The 23,041-nt window shown below is 51.2% G+C and overlaps 1 protein-coding gene and 1 long non-coding RNA gene across 2 annotated transcripts in view; both read left to right on the top strand.

The window, feature by feature from the left end:
• The first annotated feature begins 2,651 nt into the window (after positions 1-2,651).
• Positions 2,652-5,895, top strand: LOC138117547 (uncharacterized). The gene is made up of 3 exons (XR_011154697.1): positions 2,652-2,829; positions 3,623-3,814; positions 5,302-5,895. It is a non-coding gene; the product is annotated as an uncharacterized lncRNA (long non-coding RNA).
• An 8,009-nt stretch (positions 5,896-13,904) lies between these two features.
• TEX264 (testis expressed 264, ER-phagy receptor) overlaps positions 13,905-23,041 on the top strand; it is a 38,989-nt gene continuing 29,852 nt past the window's right edge. The window contains exons 1-4 of the mRNA XM_069027982.1: positions 13,905-13,923; positions 14,320-14,387; positions 15,542-15,833; positions 21,175-21,396. Coding sequence (XP_068884083.1) covers positions 15,555-15,833; positions 21,175-21,396 — 501 coding nt within the window. The 5' untranslated portion in view covers positions 13,905-13,923; positions 14,320-14,387; positions 15,542-15,554. The remainder of the gene's footprint in view (positions 13,924-14,319; positions 14,388-15,541; positions 15,834-21,174; positions 21,397-23,041) is intronic.

Below are 23,041 nucleotides of genomic sequence, written 5' to 3'. Positions count from 1 at the left end.
GCGGGGCGGGCCGTGCGCGCTCCCAGCCCCGCGCGCGGCGCGCTCCTGAGCCGCCCCGCCCGCCCGCGCGCGCCCGCCCGCCCCGCGGCCAATCGGCGCGGCCGCGCGCGGGGGCTGCCGGGAAGGGCCGCTATAAAAAGGTCCGTGCTATTTACGCCGCGCGGGCTGGGCAGCGGTGGGGCGGCGGTGTGGGGTTGGTGCTTGCGCTGCTTTTGCGGCTCTTTCTGCCGGCTCGGCCGGGAGCTGCTGCGCTCCCTGCGGCCCCAGCAGTGCCTACCCCGTGGGGAGCTATCGATGCTGGGCACGGCCCCTCTGTACTAACTGGAGGAAGGGTGGCTGTGGTGGGAACTTGGGTTGTGATGCCCAGTTTGCCTCTAGGCCGTTCAGTTCCTTCTTCTGGTAAAGTTATGCCTCGGGTCCTGTGCCTGAGTCTGAGCCCCTCAGTTCAGGAGGGGCATTGCGGTGCTGGAGTGGGTTCAGAGAGGGGCAGCGAAGCTAGTGAAGGGTCTGGAGTGCAAGTCCTGTGAGGAGCAGCTGAGAGAAAAGGAGGTTCAGGGGTGACCCTTCTGCTCTGCTCAACTACTGACAGAAAGTTGTAGCCAGGTGGGAACGGCCTCTTCTGCCTGGTCACTAGTGGCAGGGTGAGAGGATGCAGTCTTAAACTGCACCATGTTGGATATTAGCAAGAACTTCTTTACAGAAAGAGTGGTTAGATGTTGGAATAGGCTGCCTAGGGAGATGGGGAGTCACTGTCCCTGGAGGTGTTTAAGGACAGGCTGGCTGTGGCACTCAGTGCCATGGTGTGCTTGACATTGAGGAGTTTGGTCATAGGTTGGATTTGATGATCTCAGGTCTTTTACAACCTAATTGATTCTGTTAAAGGTGGGTGGGGACAGTGGTGTTAAAGTGCCCTGTTTGTCTGTGGGCCTGTTTATTCCAGTGGAGCAAGTGAGCTCTGCTCCTAGCAGGCACTGAGCAGAGCTATTGGAGCTGGAGGAGGCTGGGGGGCTCACAGGCAGCACAGGGCAGGGGCTGGAAGGGTTGGACTCACTGACAGCATCTCCTGAGCATTTCTGTGATGAGCTTAATGGCAAGGATTGCCCTCATCCCAGGATGCAGAGCCCTGTGGTTGATGCAGTGTACCTTGGAGGAAGGGTACTCCTCTATCATTGTTTCCTTCCTTGCCCACCTGAGAAGTTTCAACAGGGGGGCCTCAGGGGACCCAGGGGGGCATCACTGCAAAGGGAATGTGGTATGGAGAGGGTTGATGACAAACAGCCTGTGCTGTCCCTCAGGGTTCCCTTGGGAACAGGCACAGCAGCCTTTAGCTGGCATTTGGGGCTGGCCTGTTTAACTTGGGCACTCCAAGACAAACTGGTGCTGTTCTGGTGTGTGATTTTAAGTGTTTTTCCCCATTCCCTCATTTGACAACTCTTGTGTTGCCAGCTAACTTTAGCCTGACCTTTTCATGGACTACTCTGGTGCCAGTAGAGGGAAGGTGCTGCTAAGCCCCTCTCAATATGCAGGTCCCTGGGACTGGCTTGCTCTGGAAAGCATTGCAAGGAGGGCGACTTAATCAAGCAGACATTTGATTCTAACTGGTAAACTGTTTTTACAGCTTGGTACCAGTTCTTGATGGATGACTGACAGTGTGCACAGTCAGAAGCCCATGATAGTTTATTCTGTGGCTGACCAGTACACTTCCACCTCTGATGCTGAGACAGAAGTTCATTTGCCTAAAGTCCATAGGGAAATTACCTGTGGTTTGGACACTGGCTTGGTGGGGCTTGAACCAGAAATCAGTTATTTCTAGGCCATAGGTTCTTTTCATAGTTGTTTTTTATTACTGTTTGATAGAGATCCTTGTGGCCTACTACTTTTTTTTTTTTTTTTTCATGATCCATTGGGAAATTGGCCTTTGTTTACAAAACACTGTCAGGTGTTTGATCAGTGTGTGTGCTTCCTTTTCCTAGCAGTAGCTCCTTGCCCAAGGGAGAGCACTCACTGAATTTGGATGGGTCTGTGGCCCCAGGTCCTGCTCTCTCAGGTGGGCACTGTTTGGGCATGATGTTAATGAAAGTACTTCAGGAGCTGATTTTTCCCAATTTGGTGGATAAGTAGCTTTTAATGGATTCAAAACTGATTTTAATCCGGGTAGCCAACAAGCTCTACTGCCAGCAATGAGGATCCCCAGTCTAACTCTCTCTGTAAACCACACCTTCTGAAAGTGTCTGTAGTGTGAACTTGCTACCTTCTCTTGTGTGTTTTATTGTTCAAAACCGTCTTCATCCTGATTTTCACGATGGCCAGGACCCCAGCAGGTTTTCTGCTTCAAGGGTGAGAAGGTGCTGCAGAAGTGCAGCTCTTCTCACATGACATGTGGAGGCTTTATTTATGAGTTAAAGCAATGTATTCAGAAACAATTGGTTTGCTCATAAACATAAGTCCGTCCCTCCCTCCTCTTCCCATCAATTTATGTTTTGCCAAGATAAGGGCCCATATGGGGGAAAATGGTTTATTAACTGAGTGCCATGAACAGCTAAAACACTCCTGAATATCTTTTGCAGACATTTTTATTGCAGAGATACCTTTTGCAATCAATTCCACTCAAGTCAGACAGTCTTTCAAGTGTGTTTACAGCTATCAGAAAAAAAAACAAGAACAGAGAAGAAACAATAGGAAACAGTAGCTGCTATTTTTTTTTTCCTTAGGGAATGTACCATGGGTTATATTTTTGGTCAAGCTGTACACGTGACTGAAGAGTAAATGCAGTTTCTGTGCCAGGAAACTGAGAGCTGCCTTCAAACACCACAGCATTGACATGATTTAGTAAGAGTCCTTCCATAACTTACCCATTAGTTAATTGCATTATAATTTACTTTTTAAAGTCTTGTCAGGAACTGGGAATAATATCTAGAAACGATTGCCAACCAAACATTATGTCAATGTTGTCTTTGTTCTAGAGCTATAAGCTGAGCAGTGTTAAGTATCTGTCTACCACAATAAAAGTGGGTTTGTGTCTGCTGTTAAAAAAAAAAAAACAAACAAAAAAAACCAACAACAAAACCAGCAAAAAAAACCCCCAAAATCCCCAGCAACTTACCCCTCCCAGCTGATTTGGATATCCAGCTCCTAATGTCAAGAACTTTTATCTGAACCCAGGCAGTTCAGATTCATAAAGGATGAAAATTAGCAGGTCAAGCCGAACATGCCAAGTGTCATTCCTGTTTCCTCATATGTGGCCTAATTAAGCAAATGGGAGCTCTCCCACTGGTGCCAATACAAAAAAAAAAAAAAAAAAAAAGTAAAACCAGCAGAGTCCAAACCAAAAGGAGATCTATTTCTTCCATTTAGGCCATCGCTCTTCCTCCCTGCCTAGTCTACACCACATTTAGGCCAAGTGCAGGCCTTGATGAAGTTAGTTTTTGATCTGCCTCACAGATAAAGAATCCTGAAGGGCAAGTCACCTGTCTGAAGTCCTAAAGGAAGTGGTCACCTTGAAAGCCAGTCCTTTAGCCTCCTCCTTCCCTGTTGCTGTAGCAATTAACTCACTTGTGTTTGTCCATGGGTGGTAGTTTGCAGCTGGGCTCACGGGTCCTTTGATGTGTTCCTGTCATGACAGCCCTGACGAAAGGGAGAATTCCTGTGTTCTGGATAGGATTTTCACAGAAGAGAGAACTGCCTGTTGACACAGAGAGGGAAATCCAAAGCCTGTGATGTGCAGAGGAGGAGCAGAAGCTCCAAAAAGTTGCTGGCCTCCAGTCTAACGCAGGCTCTTAGCTGTGGTTGGAGAAAGGACGCCTATGAGCCCCAGGTCAGTGCAGCCAAAGTGTCTGACATAGGCACGGGTTTGTGTGGGGCACAGGCACCTCCAAGGTGGCATTGGTCAGGCTTCCCTGTTGCAGGACTGCGGGAGGAGAAAGCAGCTCTGTATTCCTTCTGGGAAAACCCCTGGTTGGAAAGCCTTGAGGCTCAGTGGAACATGGGTCTTCCAAGAACTCTGGGTCTCCAAGCTTATCCTCTGCCTCCATGGGTGCAGCAAGCACTCCTTAAAATCCTACAGCAAAGCCTTAGAAAACTCTGTGGTCTGTGTTCCCTGTCCAAGTGTGGGTTCCTCCTGGTCTCCTGAGGTGAATGTGATTTACTGCCTGAAAGTTTATCTTGCATTCTTACCTGGGAGTGTGTACCCAGGAGGCTGTACTTCTCAGAGACCCTGGCTGGCTCTTGGGCACGACAGCTCCAGACTGCAATGACTTGCACAAGCTCATCCCTTAATCCTAGTGTGACCCACCTTTCCTGTCTTCCACAAATAGGGCACAAGCAGCTCCTCCTGCAGTTCTGAGAACCTTTCCTATGTTTCACTATTATATTGTTGCAAGTAATTTATTTTTCTACACAATTCTTTCAGCTTGTGTCTCAGTTGAAAGCTGAATTATTTCATTTATTTCACACCAACACAGCAGCTTTGCTTTAAGCTTGTACATGGCATTTTGCTGGCTTTAAGTGAGCAGTAGCTGCTGTGGCAAGAAAATGCAATGGCAGTAAGTGTACTTTGTGGTATGCTCAGAGACACTTAATGGAATTTAAAACCCAATTGGAAAAATGTAGTTTGATTAACAGGCAGCAAGCAAGACCTGTGAAGTTCAGTTTATGCTCAAAAGAAAATTGCTCCAGAACTTTGAGTTTGTAAATGGAGCAGAACAGAGAAAATTCAGAGATGTTTAGCAGGAACTAACTATTTAGTAGGAAATAACTCTATTAGACAAATATTAATGCTTTGTAAAACAATAGAATATAGAATAGAAAGGGAATAGAAGATTTCAATTGTACAGTAAGGCATTTAATATTAAACTCTTTTGGGGCACTTTGAGATTGTTTTCTTCCTCTTCTCTGAACTTAGAAATATTTGGAAGAGCTCTAGTGAATTGTGCTAGAAATAAAAGTGAAATAATACCCCTTTCCCTTTTAGTTTTAAAGGGTAAACTGAAGAGAACATATTGATGTAACTTGATCCTGAAACAATTAAAATTCCCCAACATTTTACTTGAATGTCAAAATTGTTTTTTTTCTGTGAAGTGCCCATGCTCCCCTTTTCCAGTTCTGTTTCAAGAACCAGCAAAAAACCCCTTGGCCTTAAGCATGGGATACAGACATTCAGCACATGCAACACTCCACTCATATCCTAGGCTGGCTTGTTAGCAGAGGGAGCACATCAGGGATAACTGCCCCCTGGGACTAAGTTTTCATATGGGATTTCATCCTGCCGTTAAATGCTCAGTAAATCAAATATTTTCCTCACAGTCAGAAGGGAAGGACCAGTGGGTTCCCCCTCAGTGTGAAACTGAGTGGGAAGGACGGACAGACCCAGACCTGCCAGTGACCTACAGGAGCCTGCAGTCTTGCCTGAGCAGGACACTGCCTGTGCTCTGCTGCCTTCCTGCTGTCTCCTGCTGCATCCTGGAGAAGCCAAAGCACAGAAGGACCACAGCAGGACACCTGGCGTGTGCTGACAGAGCTGGAAGGGGAAGGAAGTCCTGGCCAGGCCCTGCTGCTGTGTAAGGCTCCCCCAACCAGCTGCAGCAAGGCAGGATGAGAACTGAAGTTTCAATAGCGCTGGTAGCGTTTGGCTGGGGGGTCCTCTAGCACCGGGAAGCTGTTCTGGAGACTTTCCCTGCCTGCATGCAAAAAATGGGAGAAAATGCATGATCTCCCTCGGTTATTCAAGTCCCCTGCTCCAAGGGGGACACTCGGACAGACTTTTTAGGCCGCTTTTAGTTCTTTCTGACAGAGGAGGGAGCTGTCAGCTCAGCGTTGAGCTGCTCAGCAGGCAGAAGTGCCCCCCTGGGAGCCGGCTAAGCTGTCTGGGCAGCCCACTGAAGGGACATGTTCAGCTTGACGTGCTTAAATCTTCTGCTGTAAGTGGATGTATGGAGTGTTTGTGTCCCTGTACAATGAAAACCACAGTCACCAGTCTGCAGGGATGGTGGGAGCGGTGTGCCTGAGAAGCTGTTTGGAGGTGGAACATTTGGCAGTGGGATCTTGCAGTTTTTGTTGCTGTAGCAGTGTCCCCCTCTGTTGTACCAGAGTCCCTGGAAAACTGGACAACACCTTCCTGCCGGTGTCCAGAGCCAGAGCACCCTCCTCTGTGGCACAGCAATGCAAGCAGCCCTTTTACCTGGGAGGCCTGCCAGGCAGCAGAAACCGGCAAGGAAACAGCTACGTTAAACTGGTCTGAGGTTGACTCAAGCCAACATGGACTGGTCTGAAGTGGAATAACAACTTGATTCTATCTGCTGTTTCTCCTGCTACAACCCATCAGCAGCCTTCCTGCCTCAGCCAGTGGCAGTGTTGCGAGGTATGGCTTAATTACAACCCTGAAATAAAAAGAATTTCTTCATTAGATGTTGCTTTACAGCTGTACCAGTCATCTTCTGTCCAGCTGCTGGTGGCAGAGCTCCAAGTGGGCTGAATGGGGCTGGTTTGGCAGGTATGTGGAGGGGTGGTGGTTGGAGTGCGCAGCTGGGCAGAACAGGGCTGAGTCAGAAGCTCCCAGTGACGTTGCTAAATTCAGTTTGCCACAAAGATCTTTTTCTCCTTCATGCTGGAGCTGTCTTTATGCAGTCTTTCTGCCTTCAGAAATGTGGCTCAGCCCTAGTTTCTGCGAGTCACACGCATTCATTCGTTGGCTGTTGGAAAAGGGGGAGTGAGAAAATGTGGTGTCTGTGTTACATGTTTGGGGACTGGTTTCCACCATGCTTGTCCTCTGGCAGCAGTTAGGTGACAAAGATTAAAAGCATGTCTTCCCACCCAGGGTATTGTCATTTATTTCTCAAGCCACAGAGATAATCCCTGTCAGATGACTTCATTTTAAATTGTAGTGAGACCCTGAACTGATGATTTAGGAGCACGCACTGTCTTTGTTGTGGTTCTGGGTTTGGTGTGTTGCTTTGTGCCCAAGAAAGATGGATTGTTACTCAGACAAGGCTAAATGTGGAGGTAATACCAAATGCTGTATGAAATGGAATCTCTTCCCAGCCCCAGTCAGTCCTCCAATCCCAAATTCTTCTTTCCCCCAGGAACTGGTGCTAGAAACCAGCAGCCTTTCCTCTGCCTCAGTCAATGCACCAGCATCAGCTAAGTGTTAATGTTCCAATCTGGTCTGGACTAGTGGCAAGCCTTGTGTGTCGTGTACAGCAGAGACTGACTCACATCAGCTCACTTGATCACTTATTCCAGGAAAAATAACATTCAAATTTGCCAGAGAACTGTCCCTGACACACTGAAATATTTTGCAACTCAGAATGACAATTTCTGGACATTTTCCTCTAAAATTGTTCATACTGAAATGTGAGGACTGTGCAAAGAGCCTTGACAGACTCTTCAATTTGAGAAGAGTTTAAAATTGATCACTTGGACCAAGTGTTCCAGGTAGCTCAGCTCAGACTAATGTAGAGTTGCACAAAAACCTCCCAAGGGAAAACCAAGGCATAAGCTTGGGATTTAATCTCTCAATTTCATGCAGAGTTTTTTTAAACAATATTTTAACCTTGGTAACCCAGCAAAGGGCTCTATCTATCTGGAAAATATGGCTTTTCTCAGTGACAGACTTGATGCTGTCCTTTCATGTTGGGGTTTTTCTTCCTTTTTTTTGGACAAGAGGCAAAAAGTACAGGAGCAAACACTGCAGAGGCATAAAACTTCCTCTCGTGTATGCGAGGAGCAGAGGTTTCATAATTAAATGGGAAAAAGGCTTGCTTTTGGGCTTCTGAGTTTTGGCACAAGCCCTTGTGGGATGTGTGTGACTGGCCCTCCCCAGCCTCTGCACAGTGTTGCATTCCTTTACAAAAATAGGACCTTTGCTGGTACTGGAATAAACAGAGGAAAATGTAGGGGAAATGTGCCGGCAAGGGGGAGCAAACTGGGTGTGATGTGTGGTGGAGGGCTCTGAGTTAACTGCTACAGCTGAGTACCTCCTTTTAATTTACTTAGTAAGGCCGTATCCCAAGGCTGGAGACCTTCCTGCTCTCTCAAAGTGATTCTGTAAGGGTTGCTCTGGACATGGCTGACTGATCCTTGACTCGTAGCAGGACCAGAACTGCTTCATAAACTTCTAAAATCTTGGGAAATTGATTTACCTGCAAAAACAAAAAAAAAAAACCCAAAATATGCAAAGTTGAGCCGATGGCCATGACACTTGGAGGAGAGAAAGGAAGTCACATTGAGGTGGAATAATGTCAGAAATCACCTGTGTTTTATAGCTTTTATTATGAATGGTGTGTCCACTACAACATGAGGTAATATGAAAAGAAAGGGAAATATGAAAGTATAAATAATCAGGGTTTCTGAAAGTCCTTTTGGAAGCCCTCCCCCTCCTCAGATTTACAGCAGCTCCCCACAGATGTTCTGTAGTTAGAAGAGTCTCATGAAGTATTTTTGCAAGGCAGTTTTTTGCCAGGAAGGAGATGAAAATCTTAAACCAAAAATGTCTTTTGACTTTAAATTTGGAGTTGTTGTCGCAATGGTAACTCTTTAGAGAGCTGCCAGAGAGGTTTTTAAAAGCACTCTTTATACATGTGCATTAAAAACATGAGTACAACATGGCTATAAGAAATTAATTTTCTGGTTTTGAAGCTAGCAATTAAGGTTGAAACAAATGTTCCTGCTTGTTGTTCCTTCTGCAGTCACTCTTGTAAAACTAAAGGAGAGCCATTGACATGAAAACTCTGTTGGTGTCATTACCACTGGGCTGCTTTGCTTTGTGGAGCGTCAGACTCTGGTTAGAATGACATCGTGTGAGGCTCTTAAAATCCTGCTGAGATCCCTGAAGCCTGTTAGGGGATCCCTCATTAAAATTCTGGAAGACAGTCTAAATTGTCAGTTGCTGTAGAGAATGAGCTTGTTGACAAATCCACATTAAACCCAGCACTTTTTGCAAGCACAGTTTGCAAACCCAGGGAGACAGAGCGTGGTGTGTTCCTGATTTCTGTCTTGGTTCTGTCAAGATGGAAAATGGAAAAACACTCTGGGTAAACTATCTCGTGTTTTCAGCAAGAAAAACAACCTAAACTTAATCTAGACTTCGTGTACAAGAGAGAAGTTAAAAAAAAAAGACAGGAAGGCCTGGTTTGTTGGTGTGTATTCTTCTGTAGCTCGAAGACAATGGAAGATAATCCTCAGGGTAAAGAAGGAAGTACACAGTTGCTGCTAAGGCAATGCAAGTTGAAGGCATGCCACAGGAGGAGAAATAAGAGAATATTTCAATGCAAATGTCCCTATAAAATACATTTTTCACCAGGAAAAAGAGTGGATAGCCCCATGCTTTGTGTGTGTGTGTGATACACTGCAGTAAGAGGTACAAATATTCCCAGCATGGGCAAAGGGAGATACTGTCCTCTGGATCAAACACAGGTGTCTGTGAGAAGCATTGCTACCAATGTAAGAACATTCTTCTGGAGCACTGGTCCCTGCCTGGCACCAAGGGAAGAATTTGGCCAGACCTGTTTGGTCATGAGTCAAAGGTTGCGCACCCAAGTTCCAAGTGACTGGAGCTATAAACAGCTTTAAATGATTTTCAGGGGAGTTCAAAGATGAATAATGCATCTCTTCAGGCTTGTAAGTGATCTTTTATTCACAGAAAATCAAAGCAGTGTACAAATTTAGTTGCTGGCCTTGGGGAGGGGAGTCTGAATGACTGCTTGTCGTTCACAGTAGCTACCAGAGGTGATGTGACATCTGAAAGGAAGAGATGAAAGCTCCATTGCAATTTGTTAAATAAAAACCACCTCAGTATCTTGCTAAATAGCTGAAAATCAGAGGTGCAGAATTCCAATCTGATGTTTAGGGCTTTGATAGCAAAAAGAGGAACTCATAGGCTACAACCTACAAAAGCTTTTTTTTCCATAACTGTATGGAAGTTTGCTTGTAGTATCCATGGAAATTCCTTGTGACAGAAGTAATTGTCCTGCCACTCCATGTCTTGGCATTACTGAGTGTTTTGCCTGTCACTGCCATCCATTCTCTTCGGTTTGGTGGCTAGTTTTGTTTTAGCCACTGGATCCTACAACACCCGGGTTTGTGTGGTTCAGGACTGGGATCTGAACACAAGGTGAGAATCTAAACTTGACCCTTCTGGTTTCCAAAGGCAGAAGGTAGGGGAAGATTGTGTCTGTCTGAAAAGTTCCTTCTTAACTTAAAAACTGCATTTAATTATGAGACCATTTTTGCTAATAGATTCTGGGGGAAAGTAGTTTGCTGTTTAGCACTTGTGACCTAAATAGACAGTTAACTATAAGAATAATTTGCTTAATTTCTTAACACTTTTAAGTTTGTCGGAAAAGGTGTACATGCCTTTTCTTACTCTGTAACACTGAAATTTTTATTCCTGTCATGAGAAAGAAACATTCCCATCCTGCAGTGGGAAATTAATTCAAATCTGAGGGCAAACCAATGGATCAATAATAATCCTTCAGCACATCTCCTCTTTTGTGTTAGCAGAGGTACAGGTAAGGACCTTGGTAAAGGTCAAGGGCTGAAGTGCTGCCAAGTTCCTCATGCTCTTTGCAGGCTTTCACAGGCCTGGCCCTTGTGGGATGCCAGGTTGTATGTGAGCCCTTCCTTGTCTCATCTTGAGGTTTTCCCATCAACAGCAGCTGCATTGCAACAAATGAAGAATGGTTTAGAAAATGTATCAATACTACAAGAGGCTCCACATTGGCAAATATTAAAAGTGTGTCAGCACTGGGTGCTGAGAAGTGGAATCTGTTGTGCGGCGGGGTAAACCTGTGCTGTCCTGTGTAGCCTTTGTGAATGATTCCCAGAGAGCTTCCTGCTCCCAGCACCACTAACCCTGTGCTTAGGGAGGCCAGTGGCCAAAACCTTACTGACTTAAATGAGCCATGGCCTGGTCCCGGCTTACCGGACCAAGCAGCATCCAAATAGCCCTTTGTGCCCTCCCTCTGTCCACACAGACAGCCCAGTCCTGCCCTCTGCCAGCACAGTCCCTGCCTTCTACAGTGTCTTTCCTCTGGAGAGGACCTACCAGGTGAGCATTTCCATGTGCCTGCCTTCCTTCCAGTTTTTCCCACAACTGATCGTCTCCCTGGGTTGCAAGTGACCAAGTGCTGGTCTTGGTTCATCAACAGTAATGCAGAGTTGCTGTTATGGGCAGCCAGGAAGGACTTGGGAGTGGAGCCCATCTGTGTCTGTGCTGATGGAAATTCCCCAGGGCCATGTGATCTGTTCTGGCCTCTTGCCTGCCCCTCTAGGGGAGGGTATTTCCATGTAGAGTTAGTCAGAGCCGTTTGTGTTTTGCCATGTTCCCAAGGTGATCAGTATCCTTATCACATCTATTTGCTTACTGGGCACCTGAAGTGACCTTTGCAAAGCTCTGCTCACCTTGTCCAGCAGGTAAAAGCAACTGAGAGAAGAAGGACAACGAAGTGTCTTGTCTTGGGGCAGAGGATGGAGGGTCCAGCAGGTGTGAGCAGAACTGGGAAGCCAAGGACTGGGCCAAGGCTGAGATGAATGTCCCAGCACAGGTACCCTGCTGAGACAATGTGGAGTATTGGGGGAGTGAAATGAGGTGACTTCCTTGTTGAGCATCATTTCTGCCTGCTAATGCTGGGATGAAGCTGGAGTCCCTCTGTAGAGAGGCTAAAGTTGATGAAGAAATGTTGGCTGGAGCTTGAGAGGTGGCGCAGCTCACCCACACCTTCTGCTTGTGCTCACAACTTACCTCCACTTCTGACTGCCACTTTGGGAGAATTCAAATGAGAATGGGCTGGTCTGCATCCCCTGTTAGAAATGTATGGCAGGCTCACACAAATCTGTGCCTACCATACCTTGACACACAGGGCCCTGCTGGAGAGCACATTTTACATCCTTCTGCCTCACCTCTTCCCAATGTGCTGGTTCAGAGTGAAGGCATGGAGCTGTTAAACGAGACCCAAATTTTAGTGCTTGCTGTTGTAATGGAGAAACATATGTGTTATGTACTAAATGTGTGCAGATTTAAAGAACTTTAGGGCCGGAGGAAGGAGAAGTGTCTGATGGTCAGAGCTGGCAGCTGCAGGGCTTTTGAGTTCTGTTCCTCTTCTTGCCAGTGATTTACTGCATGGCTCCAGGCAAGACATGTAACCAAGCTGGAATATTTTATTCTAGCTGCAAAAGAGTTATAATGCCAAATATAAGGAGGGCTTCTGAGGTTTAACTAATTCCAGTTTATGGAAAGCTCAAGATCATCACTAGGAAGCTGCTGGAGAAAGGCAAGTACTGACGTATTGTAGTATTTCACACTGCTGTTCATAAATGATCACATTGGTGAAAAGCAGTGGCTGGGCTCCCTCTGCAAACAAAAAAACCCAACCCCGGTGAAGGGGGTTGGGATGTAGGGAAATGGGTGTGAAACCACAGCAGGAGAGGCAGCAGGAAACTCCACTGCTCCTTGTTGCTGTGTCTGGAGGTGGCTCATGAACCAAGGTAGAGCAAACTTTCCCTGCTGAGAGGGTTGAAGAGGCTGAAGAAAGTTCAGGGAAGTGTGAAGGCTGCTTCTTAGCCCACCTGGTGCTCCCCTTGTTGGGCAGTGCTGTCTGAGATGCCTTGCTGGTTTTCCTTCCAGCTGGGCGGTGGGAAAGGCCGAACACAGCCAGAAGCCAAGATGTTTCTGCCAGGTTGCAACAGCCCCAGCGATGGAACCTGCGAGCGGCTGCTCAAAACCCTCTCTGGGTTTGTCGGGAAGGGCTCGGGTGCTGCAGAGCAGCTCTGCCCACTGCCCCAACCGGCCAGGCCAGGCCGAGTGGTCAGGGCCGTGACGCTCAGGGTGGCACCTGCTTGTCCAGCGCCCGAGGGAAGGGGCCCATTCACCGGAGGCTCAGCCACCGTGCCGGGATGTGCGCCGGGATGCCGCAGCCCCAGCAGGCTGTAGGACACAGCGCTGTTCAGCGTTCAGGACCAGCAGTGACCTGGAGGGTGCACGGGCTGGGAGGGGAGAGGAGAGTCCCCCGCCTTGCTGCAGGGGTCTGGGAACCCTGCATCCACAGCCCTCCTGCTGGGGGCAGGGCTGGGCAACCGGGGAGGCTCTGGGAAGGGTCGGGAAGCAGCCGGCAGCTGTGCGGAGCCCCGTGGAGCCTCCGGGGGGGGGGACTCGAACCCGTGCGCGCCCGGAGGCCGGGCCCTGCCGACGCCCGTCCGCCAGGGGGCGCGCTCCCCGCGGGGCGCTGCCGCGGCCTCCTCAGGGAAGAGCGGCCCCCTGGGCTGCCCCGCCCCAGCCCCGCCCCCACCGCCGCTGCCGCGGCCCCGCCCACCCCGCCGGCCCCGCCCCCAGGCCCGGCGCGCAGCCGCCCCCTGGCGGCGGGGCGGGGCGGGGCGGCGCCGGGATCGCTCCGGGCCGGCCGCACCGGGAGTCCCGGTGAGAGCGCGGGGGGTGCCCGGGGACCCCGCCCGGCACCGCGGCGGGGGCGGCTCTGCGGCGATCTGCGGGGCCCGGCAGGCAGTGCCGCGCCAATCCGGTCCCCCCAGGCCGCGGCCTGCTTGGAGCCGGAGGGCGCCGGCCGGGTCCCGCAGCGCTCCGGCGGGGGGCACGCCCGTGGCGGGGGCTGCACCGGTGCCGGTGCGAAGGGCGCTGCCTGCGGGCAGGCGGGACCCGGGGCTGCGGGGCCGTTCGGGGCAGACTCCCACCCTCCGCCGGGCACGGGCACCGGGAGGGTCGACATCCCGGCCGGAAAGGGGAGGTGACATCCCCGGCCCGTGGGGAGGGCTGGGGGGAACCGGCAGTGCCTGCCAGTGCCGGCGGGGAACGAGCCACGGGAACGGGGAAGAACGGCCAAAAATACCCTGCTCTCTGGGGCGGCTGCCGTCAGGGCCCTGGGGCTGGGCGTGGGGCTGGCAGCTCGGGGGAATTCACCGGAGCCGTGATTGGAAGTGCGGGTCTGTGTTGGTTACAGGGAGGAGCTGAGGCGCTGCGGGGACGGGTGTATCCCTCCGGGAGCTCTCGGCTTCCTGGGCACCCGGGAGCAGCTCCGGGGCGGCTCAGGTGTCCCCGGGGACGGCCGGGCTGGGACACACCAGCAGAGGCAGGACATCGTCCTCTTTCACCGTTCCTTTCCCATTTCCATGTTTCTTGGTGCCCGTGCATTCAGCCACAGAGTTTTGGGAAGAAATCTTGGCCTGCGTGGTCCCGAGGTCCTCCTCGGGATACCGCTCCCCTGGGGAGCAGGTCCGAGGTGACCGGGCGCCTTTCGGCTGCTCTGCCGCAGCTGTTTTGCTGCTTTTGGTCCCGTGAGTTTGAGAGGAAGCAATGATACTTATTTTTTCCTGCTGCAGCGCCACAGATCCCGCACCCCTGTGGATCAGATGTCTTGAAGCATTTCTGGGCTGAGCTGGTTTTTCAGGTGAGTGGGGTCATGGTGTGAGATGGTGCCCAGCCCAGGAGCGTGGCCCCCGGTTTGGGCTCAGCAGGGCTTGGTTTTGCCGTATCTCTGCTTGCTGGGTTTGAGCAGAGCGGAGCCGCCTGCGCTTCCTACCAGGATGTGGCTTTTCTCTTGTAAAACTGAGTGAACAAGCAGCAGCCTCGGTGAACGACTCTTTGTGGACAAAGTGTGTTACTAACACACAGAGGTAAAGGTGGACTGTTTACTTCGACGCTCACTTCCAAACCTACCTTCTGTGAAAGTCCCAGGGGGGCATCGCAACCACTCCCTGTGACCAGAGCTGTGTTTCGAGGGAGTGTAAAACACAAACAACTCTCCTGAAATGGTTTGGGTTGCAACTCGCCAGAGTGGTTGCACTTGGTGGGTGAAAACAAGCGGGAGGCATTCACCAGGCTGCTGTGTCCCACAGTCAGCACAAGAGAGAAGATGCCAAACAAAACAGGAAGCCTTTGTTGAAGTTATAAAAACTCTTTTAGTTTAAAAAAACCATCTAAAAGGAATACCAGTAATTCATTGTACCTGAGTGTGTTGGGAATGCTTTTTCTAGCTGGGTCTTCAGCTTCTTCTGAGCCTCTCTGGGTGCTTGGATCTGGATCTGAACTGGTGTGGTCCTGATTTGGGTCATTGCAGGAATGTCTGGGCTTCTAGATTTATTGACAAAGGGGCTGCCCTGGTTACAGTGGGCCTGATATCTATAAATGATAAATTATTTTATTATGGTTCCCTGATCCTTAGCCCAGTTGCTGTGTATCTGTTATCTGTTGCATGATGCAGGCTCCCAGGGTGGCTTTTGGTCTCCCCTGGCCGCAAAACTGAATTTGAACAGTTTTGAGGAGATGGAGGTAATGCTTCTCTGTCTTCCCTTCAAAACCACCTCATTCCCAAGTGGTGCTGAAGCAATATAATTTGTACCTGGTGACCAATTGGAACAGGCTGATGCAATGTGGGACTAATATGCAGGAGGCTTCTGGGGGGTTTCCACTCTATTAAGCTTCACACATAAGAAGAATTAGAAGAGAGTGCATTTAGCTGCAAATAAATCACTTTAGAGAGCAGTTCTTTGCCCGAGAGGTAGCTTGACTGCCTGTCTTTTTCTTCTCTGCTCTTGCTGCCAGTGCCTCAGGAGCCATGGTGCATCAGGAGTCCATCATGACCGACTGGGTGCTGCTGGGGCTGATCGCGGCGCTGGTCGTGCTGCTGCTGCTGACCATCTTCGGTTTCGTCGTCTACTCGGGGCTCTTCACCGAGGTGGTTGTGAGTGCTGGCTCCCCCCCTGTCGGCAACATGACACTGGCCTACAAGTTCAGGGTGGGCCCATATGGAGAATCCGGGCAGCTCTTCACGGATGGCTGCAGCATCTCCTCGAAGCTCTGCTCCATCGGCGTCTACTATGACAACCCTCACACGGTAAGCTGTGCCCGGCGAGGCCAGCACGCTCTCGTGGTCAGCACCCGGGTTCCCAGCTCGGGATGCTCCCTAATTGTGTTTCAGGCATGTGCAGCCCATCCTCTGTAGGTGAGCACTGGGGTTCACAGTGTCTCCCAGATCTACAGAGGATCCTCTGTGGGAAAGGCACCTGAAAGCAGATGAGATTTTGCATAATCCTGATTGAAAGGCATTGGGCGAGCAAAGCTTGGTATGTTCTGATATCCTCTGCTGAACAGGGTATCAGCAGGATAACAGATCTGGTTATGGAACAGAAGCCAGTGTTCATGACCCCAAGGTGAGGCATTCCTTAGCATGTTCCCTGGAAGTGCAGCCAAGGCTCCTTCTGGACTTGCAGCTCTGTGGTTGAAAGCAGGTGGTCTCTTCAGCTTGGTCTGTTCTCATCCATACTCCTTCTCTCATTTCTAGTGCTCTCATGTGTTTCTGAGCTTCCCTGTAGTTCTTCCATCCCCTGAGGGTTCTTACTGAAACCTCAGGTGCTGCGTGCTGAGGGCTCCTGTCTGATGAAACAGTTGCTCCATGATGCTCCTCAGGCTGAGAGGTGAGCAGAAAGCACGCTGCCTGATGGCTGCCAGCCAGAGCCCAGTACTCCATGGGAACAGTTAAAGGCAAGGAACAAACAAATGTGCATCAGAACTTGTTGGGGGGGTGGAACCTGGCTGCTGATGCCAAGTGACTCTGGGGTTTCCAAATAATGGCATGTGGGCATTTGTCTGGGGCAGACAGCCTGGCTCCCTGGTAATTCTGCAGTAGCTAGTGTGACCGTGGAGGAATCTGTGGGGAGGAGGGACAACAGAATGGCCAGCAGCTGTGCATGTGTGCTTGGGCACGTGTATTGGGGGCTGGTGCGGGGCACAGTGCTTGGGCTGGTAGCCCTCACCCAGCGCTTCTGCTCTGAGGGTGACTGGTCCTGTTTTAGAAACCCTGTTTCATTGCTTGCAAGATGGTACTCCCAAGGATTGGACCTGCTTTGAGGGAAGAACTTGTCCATGAAAACATAGTGCTGAGTGAGCTGTGACAGGAAGATATTGGAGGTGAGAAAGCACTGAGTTTGGCTGTGCACAGTGCAGCCTGGTGTGCTCAGCCACCTTGTGTCCTTACATCCTGTGATGCCCTGACTTGTCTCTACTTACCTGGATCATGAGAGGCAGAGAAGACACTATGGTGCCTCTTCTTGGCCTGGGAAGAATGATGGCAAAGATGACTTCTCTCCTTAGGGTGAGCTGGGCAGAGGCAGGTTTGACTAGGCATGCTTGGACACTTTTGTCTGGAGGAAGTGTCATGTTTGGAGCAGGAGCCATGGAGAGCGCCTGGGGGTGCCAGGGCTCACATGGTCAGAGCGGCCATTTCACTGCCACTAATTTGTGTTCTTGTGTTGAGGTCCTCACCTGGAGCTGAGAGTCCTGATGCTGCTGCCTGTTCTGCTGTGGTCTCCAGACACAGAGCAGGCAGTCAATGCTGTGGGAAGGGCTCAGTGTCCATTCCCAGTGCTGTCCTGCTCCAGGGGTGTGATGTGCGTGTGCCTGCGGTTGCCCTGCCGCCTTTCAGCTGCCATTGTGTCGAGGGTGTTGTTCCTTGGCTCTTTGTTTGCTGAAGCCTGGGCTAGTAGAAGCCTGTACTGCTGAGGCCCACAGATACTGATAAGGATATTTGTGGTAACTCCTGCCCTGGCTGGCACAGGGAATGCTTTCCCTGGTAGCACCAGGTGAGTCTAGGAAGGAGTAACTCCACTTGACCCTGAAAATTTGGGCTGTCAGTACAGGGTCAAACTGCCTCCCCTTTCAGATCTTGTCTCTTTTTCTCCTCTTCCTGTAGCTGCTGCATCTCTGCCTTCACCCTGGGGCTGGAGAAGGCAGTGGGGCTGCAGGCCTTGTCTCTGGTGGCCACCCAGGGTTTTGGAAGCCAACTGTTCCTCCTTGTGGTAAAAGCCTAACCTGCCCTCCAAGGCTTGTCAGGCAGCCTCACAGACCTTGCCCTTCTCTGGAAGGGTTGCCTTTGTTCATGACATTGAGCAGGTGACATTGGCCTGAGCCTCCTGTCTCTGTAGTCACTGTGGTGGCTGGGACCCAGGGTGGCTGTGCAGGATGTAGCTGCAGTGCCTGCAGCTCTACATAGTAACAGGAGCCCCCCCTTGCCTGCCATTCACAAACACCGTGTCAGACCTGATCTGCTGGAGCAGCTGGGGTGCTGGTGGGACCTTCCATGGGCTGATCTGTGGCTCCTGAAGTGGTTCCAACAGAGATCCACATGTCATCAACAGGCAGGTCAGGCCAGGCAGGGTGCTGGGAGTGAGAATGTGTTTGGGGCAGATGGTTCTCTTGCCTCTGGGCAGGTGAAGAAAGGGCCAGCTGTGGCTTGGTTTCTTGGCTGGAGACTGCAACGCTCATACCTGACGTGCTGGCTCAGGTGCAGAGCACCCCAGCATCCCGTGGGGCACCCTGTGTGCTCATATCCACTGAACCATGCTGGCATGGGAGATGGTGTGCACTGCTGGCTTCTCATTCCTGGAGGTTCTGCGGGGTGGGATCGGTCACCCAGGCTGCCTTTCCCCTGAGAGGAAGAGATGACCTCCTCCTCTTCCTCCTCATTCTCAGTGCTCTCCTGACCTCGGTGAAGCACCTTCTGGCAGCGCTGCCCCTCCCAGAGCTGGCCACTTGCCACGGATGTTGACTTGTCTCCAAAAATAGACCTTTTGTCATCAGGCAGCAGAACATGCTGGCTACGTCCCACAGTGTTGCTGGCAGAGCGCTGGAGGGCTCTGGCCACCCTCAGCCATGGTTCCTGGGGGGTTTGGTGCCCCCAAAACTGGGGCAGGAAGGGGCTGGTGACCAGCCAGTGCCATGAGGCAATTATTGTGCTGGTAGACTCATGGTCAAAGGAAGCTCTGGCTAGGAGAGAGGATGGGAATGCTGAGCTGGAGAGCTGCAGCCATGTGCTACTCTCGGCTGGGAGTGGGGCTGGGGGGAGCCCCATGGCCTGGAGCATGTGGGCTGCCTCAGGGTCATGCCAGGCCTCAGGGCAGCCGCTGCCACCAGCGTCCCTGGGGCTCCCTGCTGACTCTTGGCTCTCCAACATTCACACAAGGATGCTCCTCGAGTGCTGCCAAACCCCTGCCAGCAATATTTTATGTGTTTTAATGGACAAGATTAATATTAATTTCAACTACTTTTTTTTTTCTTTTTCTTTAATATTTAGCAGCCCAGAGGACTTCTCCCTCCTTTTCCCACCTCTGGCAGGAACAAAAATAACTCCTCAGCAAGGACTGGATGTGGCGGGTGGGTTTGAGCTTAGCTGCAGCCAAGCTCCTGCTCATGTATAGCTGTGGGCATATGCCAGGGCCTTTTGCCTGCAGTCTGTTTGCTCAGCAGCCAGCCTGTGCCCAAGTGTTGGATAGATAAGGCCAAAATGCTCTGTGAATGCAGAAATGTCTTTTCTGCCAATCAGCAAAGCTGCCAGATAGGTTAAGTAATAATTTCCAGAACTGCTCTGTCAGGATGCTTGGGAGAACAGAGACTTTGATCAGCACCTGCCTACTGGAAAAGACAAATCTGTTAGGGAAAAATTAGTTTTAAGTGGAGCATTCCTTCCTTCCCTCCTTCTGTCCTTCCTTCCTTCCCTCCCTCCCTCGAGCTGGGCTTTGCCCTTGTGGGGCTACATGCTGTGAAAAGGAAAGGAGAAGGGAGGAAGCAAACATTCCTGGCCTAGCATTGCTGCCCGCTCCAGTCCTTCCAACAGTTGCTCTGGGGCTGGGGTTGAACTGTCTTTGCTCAGGACATAAATGGAGATTGAATGTTTAAAGGAATTTAATCGAGATTTCCATATCTCCTTGTTTCATCTGGCTCTTTTCCCAGGGATGCCGTTTACGGCTGCCTCTTGCTGTCTTTGGGGTGGGTCTGCTTCTCCTTTCCTGCCCGGAGCGGTGATGGATGCTGGGCACAGGCCTGTGTGCAGCTCCCTCTTGCAGCGCAGGAGGGCAAGAGCGAGCCATGAGACGTGTCCCCAGCCTGATGGATGCTGCTCCACAGGCTGCTTTCTTCCTTCCATTTACAGCTGCTTGTGTTCCCCTTCCGGAATGGTCCCGCCGTGCGACATCAAAAAGTGTTTAAGGGAAAGGCAGGGCAAGGAGTGTGGAGAGAGAAGTTACACTGCGGGAGGCAGTTTTGGTGAGCTTTAGTGCAGCAAAGTTAGGGATGAGATAAGGGAGCACAGATCCCCTTGTGGCGTTGCATGGGGATGGGAACCAGTAAAACACTGGCCTTGGTGCATCCTCTCTCTGCTTCACATCGTCCTTGTGAGAGTTTTGTGACCCCTTTGTGCCCTTAGGTTGTATCAGGGAAAATGTCTGGGTTCTCCTGCCCCCTCCCACATTCCTGCCCAGGGCTGTGGGTAAGCTTGAACTCGAGTGGTGGGATTCTGTTAAAAACTAGAAATGAAAGTTTTGGCCTGGGTCAGCTTTGGTGTGGAGATAGCTGGAGTTCCGTGGGCCTTCACTGTGCTGGTAGCAGGGCTTTGAACACCCCACTTGCTGGGCTGAGAGCCCTGCAACCCAAGTCTTAATGGGAGGCATCCTCAAATTTGTAAAGAGAGCATGTTTTAGGTTTTGTATGTTGTTGGGGTTCAGGACAGAAGTGAATGTTTTTCTCTTTGTGTTACTACAAACAGCTGGGTGACTGCATGCAAGTCTTACCTGCCTCAGTTTCCCCACCCCAAAACTACCATACTGAGTGTGCCTACTTTGGAAGGACCCAGCAGCCTCTGGATTTCTCTCCAGCTTAGTGCCAGTGGCCCATGCTGCTTGGTGGCATGTGCACATGGCTGCCAGGTGACTTCCTTGGGGGTGGGGTGGAGGCAAACCGGGCAAGCTGTGATCCCATCTCTAAGCCCCCTCCATGATTTGCAGGGGTGTCCAGCAGAAGAGTGACCACTTGTTGACAGTGGGGTCTCTGGTGCAGGATCAGGAGACACTTCCTGCAGTGACTGTCACCTGTGACATGTTTGAATGAGCTGCTTGGTGGGGTTTAGCTTCTCTGCTGCAAGTCCCTCTACCCTTCAAGGAGAGAAGCAGCACCTTCCCCACTGGGCTGTGCATTTAGGCTGGGAGGAGTGTAGATGATTTAGGCCTGGATCAGCCTGGGTTAGGACTGGGCACCTGCATTGGTGTGCCCAATCATGCTGGGCCATTGCTTTTACTGGTTTATGGCCATCTCCTGCCTCCATGCTCAGCAGATTGAGGTTTTGGCCAGTTTCAAGCCTCTCTCTTCTTCTGACCCTGTCTGTCTGTCTGTCTGCCCCCTTCAATCAGGTGTCTCCAGAGAAGTGCCGCTTCGCCATAGGCCGCATCCTGAGCGAGGGAGACGCAAAGCCATCGGAAGAGCAGATCCAACGGTTCCAGAAGTATGGCTTTAAGATCTTCAGCTTCCCTGCTCCCAGCCACGTGGTCATGGCCACCTTCCCGTTCACTACGCCGTTGTCCATCCATCTGGCAGTCAACCGTGTCCACCCAGCCCTTGACACTTACATCAAGGTTAGCGAGTGTGGCGCGAGGAGCGTTGCATGTGTTCAGTGGGCTGTCAGAGGCTTCTCTTCCTGACAGCTGATGGGGCTGCTCTGACATGTCATCTCTTGATGCCTTCCCTTGGGCACCACCATCAAGATCTCCTCCTTTTGCAATCTGGCAGGTAGCTCCCCAGCAGGGATGTCCTTCCATTCGCTTGGTAGGCACAGGGGTGTCTTTTCTGCTGTTTTGTGTTTACGAGAAGCAAGTTCTCATCTAATAACTTGCTGCTTTTCTCCATAAAGCAGAGATAAAAGCGATTTTCCCCTTGAGTCTCTTTCTTGTTGTTAGGATCTGGCAGGTATGGGCCCTTCAGTGTAATGCTTCGTGCCATGGAACTTCTGTTTTGAGTGCCAGCCTCACCAGTGGGGCAGCTGTCTTCTTCAGGGACAGGGGGAGAAGTTAGAAACTTTCTGGCCTGTGGGCTTATGAAAACTTCTTTTCAAGCAATACACTGAAATTTGCTGCTCTTGGCCCTGGCTGGCAGCTGGCTGCTGTTCACTGTGTTTGCCCTTGCCCCTGAGTAGCCATCCCTGCTGCTTGTGGTCTTTTTGAAGCCAGCTCTGCTGCCTTGCTCTGGCAGCCAGAGCAGCCGTGGCAAGGGTGTCCCTAAGCAGCATATCTGACACAGATACCTCCAGATGCAGGCTTTCCAGAGAGCAAGGAAGGTCCTGGCCAGCTGGATGATGGAGGGAAGGGACTGTCCTTCCCAGTGGGGGCGGATGCTGTGGAGGGGCCGGTGCTCAGCCCTTAGCTTATCTGACTGTCGAGTTCTGACGCTTTCGTTGGTTCGTGTTGAAACACACTATTTATAAACTTGCTTTTCCTGGCGAAACTCCCAGCCTTGTGGAGGAACCGTGTGAATCCCTCCAGCCTGCGCTGTGCTGCAGGATGGCTGCCTGGGTGCCAATCCTGGAACTTCAGCTGGGGGCTCTTTGCCGACCCTCTTGTCCACCCCAGCCGCAGGGAGCTGCCCGCTGCTACTGGCGAAGATGCGTTAGCACTGGCAGTAGGTGACACCACCACTGCTGCTTCCCCCCGATCTGGAGAGCAGAAGCAGTTCCCTGTTGTCATCCTCTCACTCCATCCTCTGTGTCTCCTCCTGGAGCTGTGCCGGCTGTTTTGCTGCGGGGGCATCGGGCGCTGCTGCCAGCCCTGTGGCGGACGCGCGGGCGTGCACGGAGGGGGCTGGCGCGGGCGGGAGCATCAGGTTGGCCGCGGGAGTGCTCGGAGACACCGGGCTGACGTTGCCTGAGTTGGGGAAAGGTCCCGGCAGCGCATCTGTCGCATGAGAGATGGAGTTGTTAGAGCTAAAAAGGGAACCGTGGGTCATTCTGGGAGCACCTGGGAGTGTTTAATGGGAGCGGCTGATTTTGAATTAAAATAACTGAAATCAAATGGAAGCGCAGCGCCCACAGCCACGTGCAGAGGGAGGGGACACATTTTGATCTCTGCCCCAGTCCCAGCAGCATGTGGGTCAGGGTGCCTGCGTCTGTCCAAATGTCCTGCAGCAGAGCAGGGCCCCCCTGCCCATCTGGCAATGACCAGAGGGTGAGGGCAGGGAGAGGGGGGATTTGCCATGCCAAGTGGGGCAGAGGGGAGTGGGTGCTGCTGC

Source organism: Aphelocoma coerulescens, chromosome 12 (assembly GCF_041296385.1).
Source record: "Aphelocoma coerulescens isolate FSJ_1873_10779 chromosome 12, UR_Acoe_1.0, whole genome shotgun sequence".
NCBI classification, from domain to species: Eukaryota; Metazoa; Chordata; class Aves; order Passeriformes; family Corvidae; genus Aphelocoma; species Aphelocoma coerulescens.
This window is presented reverse-complemented; position numbering and strand designations above follow the sequence as displayed.